This window comes from Poecilia formosa, unplaced genomic scaffold (assembly GCF_000485575.1).
Source record: "Poecilia formosa unplaced genomic scaffold, Poecilia_formosa-5.1.2 Scaffold32, whole genome shotgun sequence".
NCBI classification, from domain to species: domain Eukaryota; kingdom Metazoa; phylum Chordata; class Actinopteri; order Cyprinodontiformes; family Poeciliidae; genus Poecilia; species Poecilia formosa.
Genome location: NW_006799971.1, coordinates 271,201 through 284,446, shown reverse-complemented (window position 1 = coordinate 284,446; position 13,246 = coordinate 271,201). Strand labels below are relative to the sequence as shown.

The 13,246-nt window shown below is 36.2% G+C and overlaps 1 protein-coding gene across 3 annotated transcripts in view; it reads left to right on the top strand.

Annotated features, from left to right (window-relative positions):
- The window catches only part of vav1 (vav guanine nucleotide exchange factor 1), a 27,165-nt gene extending 15,826 nt beyond the window's left edge, over positions 1–11,339 (top strand). For 2 of the 3 annotated variants that reach the window (XM_016670257.1, XM_007549576.2), the window contains exons 12-29: positions 1,271–1,366; positions 1,449–1,517; positions 1,601–1,687; positions 1,775–1,860; positions 1,969–2,104; positions 2,573–2,682; positions 3,183–3,284; positions 3,367–3,461; positions 3,549–3,574; positions 3,667–3,703; positions 4,393–4,529; positions 6,079–6,144; positions 6,335–6,366; positions 8,135–8,245; positions 9,403–9,490; positions 9,612–9,741; positions 10,899–11,047; positions 11,139–11,339. In XM_016670257.1, the coding sequence (XP_016525743.1) occupies positions 1,271–1,366; positions 1,449–1,517; positions 1,601–1,687; positions 1,775–1,860; positions 1,969–2,104; positions 2,573–2,682; positions 3,183–3,284; positions 3,367–3,461; positions 3,549–3,574; positions 3,667–3,703; positions 4,393–4,529; positions 6,079–6,144; positions 6,335–6,366; positions 8,135–8,245; positions 9,403–9,490; positions 9,612–9,741; positions 10,899–11,047; positions 11,139–11,192 (1,611 nt within the window). In that variant the 3' untranslated portion in view covers positions 11,193–11,339. Of the gene's footprint in view, positions 1–1,270; positions 1,367–1,448; positions 1,518–1,600; positions 1,688–1,774; positions 1,861–1,968; positions 2,105–2,572; positions 2,683–3,182; positions 3,285–3,366; positions 3,462–3,548; positions 3,575–3,666; positions 3,704–4,392; positions 4,530–6,078; positions 6,145–6,334; positions 6,367–8,134; positions 8,246–9,402; positions 9,491–9,611; positions 9,742–10,164; positions 10,308–10,898; positions 11,048–11,138 lie in introns of those variants that run through there. The other variant, XM_007549577.2, reaches the window with a different exon arrangement.
- Positions 11,340–13,246: the final 1,907 nt, after the last annotated feature.

The window sequence follows — 13,246 nt, the reverse complement described above, 5'->3', positions numbered from 1 at the left end:
TTGCACAATTAAGTGAGATTTGACAACAATTTCACTGAAAGAGTCACAAAAACTCTGATGGAGTTGACATCTGACAGAGTTGAGAAAAAGCCAAACTACCTCAATTTATATGATGTTATTCTGAAGGAGGCCATATTGTAGCTCATCAGGTCCATCAATTCTTTACAGTTTACCAAAATTAAGCTTTTATTTCACAAAATTTCATCAAAGTTTTGAAAATTGTCAGTTATGGAGTTGACACATCATGGTTGTGACAAGCAACTTAGGAATAAAACAGAAGAAAAAACTAAAGAATAACATAAGATAACCAGAGCTAACTAGCCCTCCTAGCAAAGGAAGAGAAAAGACGACGTCATGGGGTCCTCAGAAGTTCTGGTGCCCCCTAATAATGCCTGATTTTTTTACATTCTTTTCATGTCTGACGGTGTTGACAAAAACTAGGGACAAATTTAAACGGAGTTGGAAAATATCTAAAAATAATTTTTAATTCAATTTATCGATACTTTTATATTTATTTAAATGACTACTTTTACTTAATTGTCATAATATATAAATTTAGTATTTCTTTAATTGTTTTAAACTATTATAATGTGTTGAGTTCTGCTCCTGGACAAGGGATTTTACAGGCATCATCCACCGACTACAATGTTTAAAATAAAAAAATATTCAGCAAATACAAGAAAAATATACATTGTTGTGCTCACATGACCCAGGTTAGTTTAGTCAGATATTTGAAAAAATATATTTTGTGTATATTTTATTCAAATTTGGTGCTTTATCCATAGGACCTGTTTTGTCCCTATTCTCAAGAATCACTGAAATGCCTTTTTAAGTATTTTTAAGAGATCCAGACATAGTGAGGGTCATGTTTACCAAAATAAAAAAATTAAAAAAAAAACTGAAAATAAAGATAAAAATATTTTAAAGGAAAATATAATAATACACAGAAGCACATAATAAAGAGATATGTGGCATACTTTTGAATTGGCAGAATATGTATCATATGATACAAATCAAACATGAACACCACAATGAAATCTAAAACCATGAAGACATGACTGGAGAACCACAGGAAACCAAACAAAAATGTGAAAGGACTAAAAATGGGACTTAAATGATAAAAAACCTTCAAAATGTTCACAGATACACACAAAGTAAAAATGATATATGGAGCTAAATGACCATGTGAAACAGCTTCATAGCCCATCAGACCATTTTAATATCCATATTTAGCATCTACATTATGTTAACTTCTTGTTTTCTTTCTCAGGAATGTTCAAAGAGAGCAAACAGTGGCCGTTTTTCCCTCAGAGATTTACTCATGGTTCCTATGCAGAGAGTTCTTAAATATCACCTGCTGCTACAGGTCTGTGTGGACACTAATGATAAGAATGTCCCTTTGTTTCCTGGCTGGTTTCATGCAGTGTGATGTTGTTTGATTGTGTTAGGAATTGCTGAAACACACCACTGATGCCGTAGACAAGGACAATCTGCGCGCAGGTCTCGATGCAATGAGAGTAAGTGTGTTGTGTTACCATCTTTTAATCAATAACTAGAACTGTTTGACTTTCCACTCAGTCATTTCTGTGTGTATTATCAGGACTTGGCTCAATGTGTGAATGAAGTGAAACGAGATAACGAGGTCATCAAACAAATCACCAGCTTTCAGATGTCCATAGAGAACCTGGTGAGGTCATATTTATTTTTTGTGTGCGTTTGTTTGTTTTCTCTTTGAGTCTTCTGTGGGTGACGTTGATCATTTTCTCCTCCTCAGACTCAGTCTTTGGCTCTTTTTGGTCGCCCAAAGATTGATGGAGAGCTGAAGATCTGCAGCTCAGAGAAAAAGTCCAAGCAGGACAGGTTTGTTTTACCATCATCATCATCATCATCATCATCATCATCATCATCATGGTTATCATCATGTCTGTAGTGTTGCGCTGTGGTTGACACTGTTTTACTTTGAATCAGGTACGCTTTCCTTTTTGACAAAGCTGTGGTCATTTGTAAAAAGAAGAGTGGAGAAACATTTGAGCTCAAGGACATCATTGAACTGCATCACTTCCAGATTCGAGACGAAACCACAGGAGAAAAGGACAACAAGAAGGTGAGGTCCATTTTGCTACAGTAACACTTGTATGATCTATTACTTTGCAAAAATATTCACACCTATTGACACATGGCACATTATAACCACAAATCAATTTTAATAGGATATTATTTGATAAATCAACATAACTGTCAAGAGGATTATAAATGGTGCATAATTTATTTTATTTTATTTTTTTTTTACAAAGAAAATAAATAAATGAACTGAATACCTTTAACTAAACTGTGAAACTAATGGTCTCACAGTTTACCTGGTTAGTAAATTTGTTTCTTCTTTGTGAAATTTAATCTCAGAACAATTGCACTCTTTCTGTTGGAGAACATTAGAGCTGAAGCACACATGTGCCACTTTGTGTTGATCTATTCCATGTGATCCCAAGAAAACAATGTTTGGGGTTTTGAAAAATGTGAAAAGCAATTATTTGTGCTGTCTAAGCAGACAATGTGTGTGTTTGTGTGTGAACAGTGGTCCTATATGTTCCTCTTGTTGGATTGCTTCGGGAGGTGTGGCTACGACTTCTTCTTCAAAACCAGAGAACTGAAGAAAAAGTGGTTGGAACAGTTTGAGATGGCTATGTGAGTTACCGCAAAATGGAAAAACACAAATACGGCTGCAAACTACAACAGAAAAAAACAACAACGAAGAACAGCAGTGGCTTGTCTTTTCACAGCTGAATGGTCAGGTGTTTCCCCAAGGAATTGTTAAAAAAAAAATTCATGAGACTTCATCACATGGCTCACATTGAAGCTGCTGCATGTCTGAAGTTAGAAGACATGATCTGCGAGTGTGGAGGGGTTTAAAAATTGATCAGAAAAAAAATTGATCTGAAAACAATCTATATCCACACAATATGAACTTAACTCACACATACAAATTTTACTTGAATTGCCTGATACTTTGCAGTAGTGAACCCCACAGGAAATGCGTGGAAATCTCTCATTTTGTTTATTCTCATTTGCATTCCATCTACCAAAGCAGATACATTCATTATCTTAGCTTTTATTCAACCACAACCAAATAAGAGCAGCTGTGTGGAGCTTTCGTCAAAGCCTTCATATTTTGTATATAACTGCAGGTCAAACATGTGTCCTGAGAACTCCACTGCAAACAACCACGACTTCCAGATGCACTGCTTTGAGGAAACAACCTCCTGCAAAGCCTGTTCAATGCTTTTAAGGTATTTTTTCCTATCTCCCACAACTCTTACGATAATAAAAAAAAAAGTTAACTGAGGTAAAATCTGTCCATGCTGTCACCAGAGGGACATTCTTCCAGGGCTACCAGTGCACCCGTTGCAAAATGGCAGCACATAAAGAGTGTTTGGGCAGAGTGCCGGGATGTGGACGAAACTCAGGTCTGTATGAAGATATTCATAGCTGTAAAGTCATTCTGGATTTGTTAAATATTTCTTCTTACATGAACTGTCCTGTTGAATTTACAGATAATTCTGGCAATATTAAGAGACAGGTACAAAATTGTTTTACATGAACAGAATCAAATTTCCTCTTTAAATGAAATTTTGTGACTATAAAAATGATCACTTTATTTTGTTCTCTCAGGATAAAAGTCACAGAGCCTCAGGGAGTTCCAACACAGGTGAGGTGAACAATAAACCTAAACTACCAGTTTATAGCTTTTAACCTGTCTGCCGCAGCATGTTAGTTCTGTGGTCATGTTATGCTGTCAGATTCTTACAGGTTTTGTTTATATTTGGTTTTCATGTCACACTTTTCTAAAGTTGTAGACGATCACAAATTAGTTGTAATTAGTCATATTTATTTAGAGTAAAACTATTTTTAAGGCTTTTGGATTGTAGTGAATTACAGCTCACATTATCCACAAGTAGAAAAAACATGGAACAGGAGAGACCGTTTCCTGGAGCGGTTGATCTCTGGGAGCACCTTCAAAGGTCATCAGGAGGTCAGAAAAGAACCCAGATCTAAACCTCTGCAGGCCTCACTTACTCTTTTAGAGGAGGAGCATCATACTGGCAGTCAGATGGTGTGACGTTCAAGCTCTGCTCCAGAAAACGCTGAAGGATAATGTCTGGCCATCGTTTACGATTATGCAGCAGATTTGGATCATTTCTTGCCCTTTATAGAGGAAAACATTTACAAACTGATTTTGGGATTTTCCTAGATTGTCTGGTGGAAAAAAAAACATATTCTCATGATTGAAGACAAATCTGTAAATGTTTATTTTTACATTTCTGGACGTGAAAGTGATTGTGATATAATGTTCTTTCAAACATTAAATCATCGCCTCTGTTTCTCTTTCATTTCCAGCATGTCCAAAGATGGAAGTGTGTCAGGAGTATTATGGTCTGCCGCCGCCCCCCGTGGGCTTTGGCCAGCCCCTTCAGCTCTTCAGAGGTGACATTATCGAGCTGACCCGCGCCGACGTTGACCTGTCCTGGTGGGAGGTAAGACTGGATGTGCTCAGTATTCAGGGGTCACTCAACTTTTTTGTGCAGTGTTCAGAATTTGTTGGAGTTGCTGCTGTTCCTTTTTCTTTTTCATCTCATTTTCTGTTTTTTACTTCCTTCCTGAAATCAAGGCTTCAATCCACAGCTGCTGTCTGTGGTCTTTGCATGATGTGAGATTCATTTGAAAGCTGGCTTGAAAACTAAATGCATTGCAATGGCATTTCATTTGGCTGCAGAAGCATTTATATGCCCCAGCTCTGTGTTATATTGCTGGTAAATAAAACTCTGCACATAATTTGTTAAAAAGATAAGTTGAAATATTTTACTTAAAACTGGTTTGTCAGCATAACTTTATAGCATCTCCAGAAGAAAAGCCTTTTTCTGAAAGCTTTCCTACTTCACTTAGTATTAACTAGTCAGCAACCTCGGTGTGATATTCTTCCACAACATTTACCGGAAAGCTAAAGCTGCTTTAAAATGAAGAGTTATTATATCCAGAAAATGGAAAAGAAAAGGAAAGGAAAGGAAAGAAAAGAAGGGCTTCTACTCAAGATTGGTGATAAACACAAGGAAACACAAAGATTGAAAAACAGTACGAGTGGAGACTTTGATAAAACTTATAACATGAACATGACTGACAGCTCATTGTAAAAGATGCATTATTTTTAATATAAGGCTACATTTCTACACCAGTTTAGTGTAAAAATGGATGTGTGTTTATGTACTGTGTTGAACTTTTGCCATTTTTCCAAGACCATTGCAGATCAATAAAGACGCCTTGACTTTGGGGCTGTAGTTAATTAGTGTTAACTTTTACTTACTCCTGTGGGGTGTTTAAAACCATGAACTTTTCCACTACACACAATGTAAAAACAGTTCAGCACTAAACTGAGGAATTTTGGAACCAATCTGCAGAGTTTCTGGACACAAGTGTTTGGTTAAACTCTGACTCTTCTCCTGGTTGGTTAGTTAGTTTTCTGTTTTATCACATCTCTTTGTCTCCAAGTAACCACTTTTGAGTTTTTCAATATGGTTTGTATGTATGTGTTGATTGGGTAATGAATACTCAACAGAAAATACCATTAAAAAAAATGTATTCAATTATTGTTGAACAACCAACTGACTGTTGTTTTATTCCATCTTTTGTTGTCACAACTCTGTGTAAGCGCTACCAGAGCTGGAATCTGCCAACAGATGACAAACTGCTGCTTGTGTGGGGGGGATCAATTTCACTTCAGTTCAAATGGCTAATAAATAAATTCATAAACAGGAAAATTAAGAAAATTATATCGATAATTTCAATAAGTTTTAATTAGTTTTACACACGTGCAATATAGTTCATGATAATTATGTTTATTTTCCCCATTAATTACTGTAGTTAATTTCAGTTAACATGTTTTCTCAATTTCATTTTTTATGTCAATAGTTAGTTGACTATAAAAACCTTGCTTCAAACCTCATTTGGGTTTTTATGTAGCTAAATGATTTATGTCTGTGTATAGTGTTTCTGTGCTGTAATCTGGTCATGTGACTGTGTGATTCTCAGGGAAGAAATCTGACAGCTGGTCAAGTGGGATGGTTCCCGTGCCAGAAAGTTCAGCCCTACATCTCTGTAAGTACAGCAGGCAGCACAAGCTGACCTAACAAAACACAAGCTTCAGTTTGTTGTGTTTTGAACTAGTTTCCAGTTACCACCATTTGTAGCACAAAAGCAAACATTCATAGTATTAGGAAGTGAGGAATTGTTACAGCTATGACCACCGGCTTACATATAACCTCTGTGTGATCTGGTTCTTTTCCAGAGGCCAACCCCAGACCTGTCCGACTTCCCCTGGTGAGTATGAACAGGAACTGAGCAAAGTGACTGACTCACCAACCACAACTAGTCTCACATCGTATGCAATTCAGTTCTTAGCAGACCTGACTGGGAAACGCCACAATCCTGACACAGAGAAATAAACACTATTGTTAGCCATAAAACAGAAGCGCATACTGAGGAAAATATGCTGGTGTTTGTAAAGTTGTACTTGCAAGATACTGTTGTGCAACACTGATGGGGCGATACAGCTCAGCACGGTTTCTGCCGTGCAAAATGTAACTCCAGTGTACAGAGATTGTTGTCTCACTATAAGTAATATGCTACAACAAATGATCAAGATTGTGATTAAACTTTTGAGAAAAAAAAGATAATATATGTGAAGCAAACGTCACTTTGCAAGAAGCCAGAATCTTCTACTGCTGCCACCTAGCGGTCAGTATTGTTAAAGTACACAAAATGAAATCTCGTCTGGACTACAATTTCCTTGACTTTTTTATTTTATTTATTTTATAAAAAGGATTATATCATCACCTAGCAGAGTCTGTGTATGTATGGAAGAGGATTGGGACCACTGAAAAAAATTAAAGAATTCTGACTTTAATCTCAGATTAAAGTCAGACTGAGATTAAAGTCAGTCTTTAATCTGAGATTAAAGTCAGAAGTCTTTATTTTCAGTGGCCCTAATCCTCTTCCGTAGTAGTGTATGTCTGTAAAATCGACATTTATTTTAAACATTTGTCATAAGAGCTAATTAGTCACACCAGTAAAATAAACAGCACAGACAAAATAAATTAAATGAAAAGCTTAATGAAACTGTTAATACAGCTTAGATAATAAGTTAAGTATTTCAGTAAATACCAGGCCAATTTTCTGCACTGTTTTAGAATTGTAGTCTACTTATAGTTTTAGCGATGGCAGAGGAGGAAATGAAGGAAGGCGTTCAGTCACTTCCAAATATTGAATTAACATTAACAGCCACTTCGTTCGGATCAGCTATTCTCTCTCTTTGCGGTGAAAGATGGTTGTTTTCAGGACAGGCAATTTCCAGTAAACTTCTTTATGTGGAACTGGCACATTACATACATCACGGGTAAACATTGGCGATTGGTCAACATTTAAAACTTAAACACAGGCCACACCTCCAGGAAGGAGGGGTTCAGAGGAGCCCAGGCCCTCTGAACGAAGCAAAGTGAACCAGGGTCTGGTTTTCACCAGGGTGGTGTGATGATAAATCAGGGACAAATCAGTGATTTTGGCCCAAAATGTGATTTTATACTGATGATACTAACTAAAATATAAGTGAATAGTATGTTCTTTTGTTTTATCCGCATCCGATAACTGCAATTTGCCTCCCAAAAACATATGCTGCAAATGTGCAAAGGTTGGACAGAATTTAAGGAAGCCCACAGAGATGGAGGCACATTACTTCAACCTCATATTTCTCCACAGACCTCCTGTGGCTTTAGAATTGATTTAAAGACTCATCTAATAACTGATACTTTACAGAGGAAGAATGGGGCGGTATGTTTACTCTGCCAAGCTCCAGAACTTCTCCCTTAAACAATTATGAAGAGTTTTTGACCCTTAACACATTTTACTATTTAACTTAGATTTTGTTTTGCTGTAACTAAATTTTATTTGTTTTTTTGGTTCTTCTGATATTTTCTTGGTTGAACTATTTATTATTATTATTATTATTATTATTATTCAGAGCACTTATCTTTCAGAACTGTACTTTGGTTTTGTTTCTCAGCTTATGTTTTTGTCATCACATTGATTAAAGGTTTGCTGGAAACATGGACCGCATTGCTGCCAAGAATCTGTTAATATCACGTTCTGATGGAACATTCCTTGTGAGGCAAAAGGATGGAGGAGAGTTTGCAATCAGCATCAAGTAAGAAGCCTTTAGCTGTTATGTTTCTCTGTTGATGAAATATTAGTTTTGTTATAGCAACAGTGAAAAGAGTGTGCGTTGTTAGCAAAAGCTTAATTTGGATAAAAAGGGGTTTTCGGTTTGTTTGTCTTGTGAAAAATGATCTCACATTTAATTAATTTAATGATAATGTCTGCTTTAATATCCCTTGAACGAATACGTTTATAGATATTTTATTTTTAGATAATTTCCTGGGATAGACAATGTAAAGTTCAGGGACGGTCTTCATGCAAGTGGAAAAGGTCATTGAGAGAAAGTCACAAGCCAATCAGGGAACACAGCTCTGTTCAGATGAGACCAAATATGATGGTTTTCACCTGCAAAACACTACATGAGGAGTAAAACTAAGACTTTATATCAACCTAAGCTTTTCAGGCTCAGGATCACTTAACCCATTTAACAAATTTGTGGGCAGGGCTGAGAGCTGTGAGCGAGGCGGCCTACAAACATAACTGACAGGAAGAATGGGCCAAAATTCTAGCAAACTATTGTGATTAGCTTATGAAAAGGGATACCCAAAATGTTTCACCGAAGTCATACAATTCTTTTTAAGGTCATTCTGGCAGCCAGACAAGAAAAAAAAAATCCCTCCAGCATGTTCTGGTTTTCATTGAGGGTCTCATTCCTGTTGAGACCCTGAATCAGGAAGAGGTCAGAGGTCATTCTGGTCTGTAACTGAAACAGGTCCACTGACTCCTTCTGATCTAGAGACATGCAGTAATATTTTTATGTTAATGGAAGGAAAATTGTGATTTTTGTCCTGCTTTAAATGTTATTCTAGATTATCTTCAAGTGATTGTTGTAGCTTCATCTTGCTAATTGTGGCTAAAAACAAAGTAAACTACATGTGCAAACTGTTTCATGTCACTTCTTCTCAATCGAATACACCTTTAAAAAACTAAGGATTTCTTCTTGTTCTGACTGGAAATCACTGACATACAAAGGCAGCTCTTGTTTGCAGAAGTGGATTCAGAGTGAATTACAATGGACTTTCTGTTTGTCGCTGGTAATCTGTCAGTAATTTAACCAAAGAACTGTCTCATATTTTTCTTTGTTTTATTTGTGAAAATGACGGTCTGTTTAAAATGAAGCTAATAATCCATCTGGGTGCTCTCAAGGTTCAACATGGACATCAGACACATCAAGATCACCTCCTGTGAGGGCCTCTACCGCATCAACGACAAGAAGGCATTCAGAGGTTTAATCGTAAGTTTGAAGTAGAAGAGCCATTCTTATCTCAGGGATTTCTTATTGACAAAGTTTCCCTTTTTTGTTACCAATCTATGTTTTCTCATCAGCCCTTTTCTTTTTTTTCTATCTTCATCAGGAAATGATTGAGTTCTACCAGAAGAATTCTCTGAAGGAGTACTTTAAGGATGTGGACACAACACTGCGTATCCCTTTTAAACAGCCAGAGCAAAGCAACTCCTCTAACAACACACCACACACAACCTCAGGTACAGAAGCCTTCGTGTGAGAACCTTAAAGTATCAGTCAGGCTAGCTGAGGGACTATTTATGGTTGCTCTGTTATGCTAATTAGATGAGGAATTAAGTGACAATGGACATTTTAGTCCATTTCCAGTATTTATTAAAGGCGCATTTATACATTATATGGAGCCTGTACACACAAAGCTGTATGTTTCATGCATATGTTTCTATTTCTGTTAGCATTGCTAAATGAAAACTCCAGATTTTGCTTGTATGAAAATTAGAAATGACCTGAGACTAATAAAAAATACAGAATACCAGCAATTATGCTTAATAAAATCCTTAATTAGGCTGTGTTTACTCTACCACCAACTTTCCCTTATTGGACACAGCACTTCATGGACAGCCGTGTTCTTTAGCAGCAGCATTTTGTGTTTTTCGTGCTTGCAGAGGGTGTCAGCGACGGTGAAGGACAAGACACAATAATGTTGGAGACAAAAACGACAAAACTCAGGCAGAATGTTAAGGTTGCCCATCTGGCAAGTTGATTCCAGTGACTACAAGAAAGGAAAATAAAAAATATATAAATAGGAGGTCGTATCTGTGTTTTTGCCAATGGAATATGTTTTCTTCATGATTTAATGCGAAATATAATTTTTAGCAGCTGAAACCTTTGTGGTTTTTGTCAGGTTAGCAGGATTAAATCTGACATAAAACCGCAAATATTTATGCATTTGTTGTGCATTTTGAAAATAGATGTTTTACAGCTTGTATATTTATTTTTTCAACATATTATTATTATTATTATTATTATTATTTCAAGTGGATTCAGATTTTATTTTACTGAGATCTTAGTTGTTTTTTTCATGGTTTATGTAGCCCATTAATGTCTGTATTAGAAAAACTGTTTGTATTGGCCTTATGTAATATCTTAATTTCCTTAATTAAAACAATCATACTAAAAAGTTAATCTATACATGAGTTTCCCATTTTCAATTGAATTTGTAAAATAAATGAAGATTCTGACCATATTCAACTCATTTTGACGTCTTTCTGTTCTGGCTAATAATGTCCTGGCTGCAGCTTCAAGTAGAGCATAAAAGACATGAGACTCTCACACAGGTGTTTTAAAACTAACGTTATTTTAAGCCTTTTCATGCTGCAATGTGGACTCTGTCTCACAGGGGGCAGCATAAGGAGCTTTGGCTTGGCGAGGGCCAGATACGACTTCTCGGCCCGGGACCGCACCGAGCTGTCCCTGCGAGAGGGGGACACCATCAAGATCCTCAAGAAGGGACACACAGGCTGGTGGAAGGGAGAAGTCTACGGCCGGGTGAGATTAGCACGACATCATCTACACGATGACAAAACGTTCAAATATTGAGAGACCATCTTGTCTTACTTGTTTATGCTTCTACTTCCAGGTGGGGTTGTTTCCATCCAACTATGTGGAGGAGGATTACTCCGATTACTGCTGAGATGTGTCAACCTGCTCTGAATGTCAAAGGTTTTTTGTGAGCAACTGCATTAAACTAAATGCATGAGTGTGAAGCTGTGTGTGTGAAAGGAAATGTGGTTGTGCTGCTTGGGTGTCCAGTGATGTGAATAAAGTTTTTTATTCAGTTGGTCTCATCCGTCTCATTAATTTATTACAGATTTTGAGCAAACTTTTCTACAGTGTTTTGGTAAACAATTTCACTTGAATATTTATAGAGATATAATTTATGTAATAGGAGCTTTAGAAATTTGATCTGAGGTCAATTAAAAGTTTCAAAAATGGGTCTTTACAGTATCTTGTAAAAGTTTTATTTTCTTTGCAGTTCTTCCACATTGTTGCTATTGCATTTAAAAGTTTCAATGTGATCATTACAGTATGTCGGCATAAAGTAAATAATTATAAAGAGACTGGAGTTTGAGCCCACTGCTTTAATGTCATGCTTTTTGTTTCGTAGTTGACCACAGACTCTTCCACTGATTTGTTTTGTATCTTATAAGGATTGTGGCAAACTTTAAACCAAAGTTTATTTGAAAGCCATATTTGTGGAATGCACATCCAAGACGTTTTCTGACCTCTGATCTGTGCATGTCCTCCAGTTATTGGCCGTCTGTTTCTCTGCCAGTTTAGGTGGGCAGCCAGATCTCAGCAGGTTTGCAAATTTCCATGTTTGGCTAATGGATTGAATAGAGCTTTATGAAATGTAATTGTAATTTGACAAAAAATAAAACCTCATTATGAGGTTCATTTTAAAATCAGGCTACACTGCTGTCAGAAAAGCCTAACACCAATCTGTTCGAAAGCTGCTGCAAGGTACTTGCATGAAACTAAACTCAGTTCAGCTGCGATGCTTGATAAAGATAAATTAACTCTTCGCACGTCAAAGATGGATGTGATTGCCAGACTATTTGTGGTTTTAAGTCCAGGGCTCAGAATTTGTGACGGAAAGAAAAAAGGTGACAAAGTCAAATTTTGCAGACATTTGTCGCTGTTCAAAACTTCACATGTGGTCAGTGTGGACTGGGGTGTGAATATATTCAGCTTCATATCTGGAAAACCATAAGATGAAGTAACACATGAACACAGCGTATTGACGACTAATTATGGACTGAATGTACTTATAGAAGAAACAAAAAATGTCATTTGCATAATTAAAAAATATATAAAATATTCCAATTAGTTAAACATTTAAAGTGAAATTTACACTAATCACAAATATATCAGAGATTACAGCAAGCATCTATACTACACAAAAAAAGGAAAGAAACATTTTAAATATTTCAAATTCTCAAAAAAAAAGCTTTTCTATGAGCAAAGCAATACTAGACAAGATGTGAAGTTTTCACCTGATGAAGGTTACCATCACTCACAAACTAAGTCACAGCTCTTAATGTATAGCACAGATAAAATGAAACTCATCATGATCAGACTTGATGAACCAGAGATGGTGTAGCAGATGGTCAAATGAAGGATTGAGGCTTTACTGATGAACAGTGAGGTTTACTGGAAATAAACGAGTTTCACTGTAAGACCTGTATGTACAAACACACAAAAAAAGATAGTGTAATCTACAAAAACACACTCTTACAACCACATTTGAACCAAAAATGTACATTCTTCACTACTAAAATTTAAAATAAAATCTTATTCAAAAACTATACCAGTATCCAGATACAATAAACAAACACATTCACAATTTCAACCAATCAATAATATAAATATTCTTACTTACAAAATAAACATACTTTGTACCTCTATCAAAGGGACCGTTAATAACATATATTTTAACAAAGTTGTTTCAACTTGCATTCCTTTTTTTCTGTCGTTAAGCTACCGTTCTATAATGTAAACAGCAGAAGAAAATAAAGGCATCAAATTAAAAAAAAACCGGAAGTCAACCATATATCATACAAAATAAAATGAAATAAAGGTAATGAGTGCTAAAAAGGGGATTCAACAAATAAGGAGCTTAATTTGGGGTTATTTACAGATGGTCTCCTTCTTTCTCCATGGCTCCATTAGGGTCAGTTTTCTTTT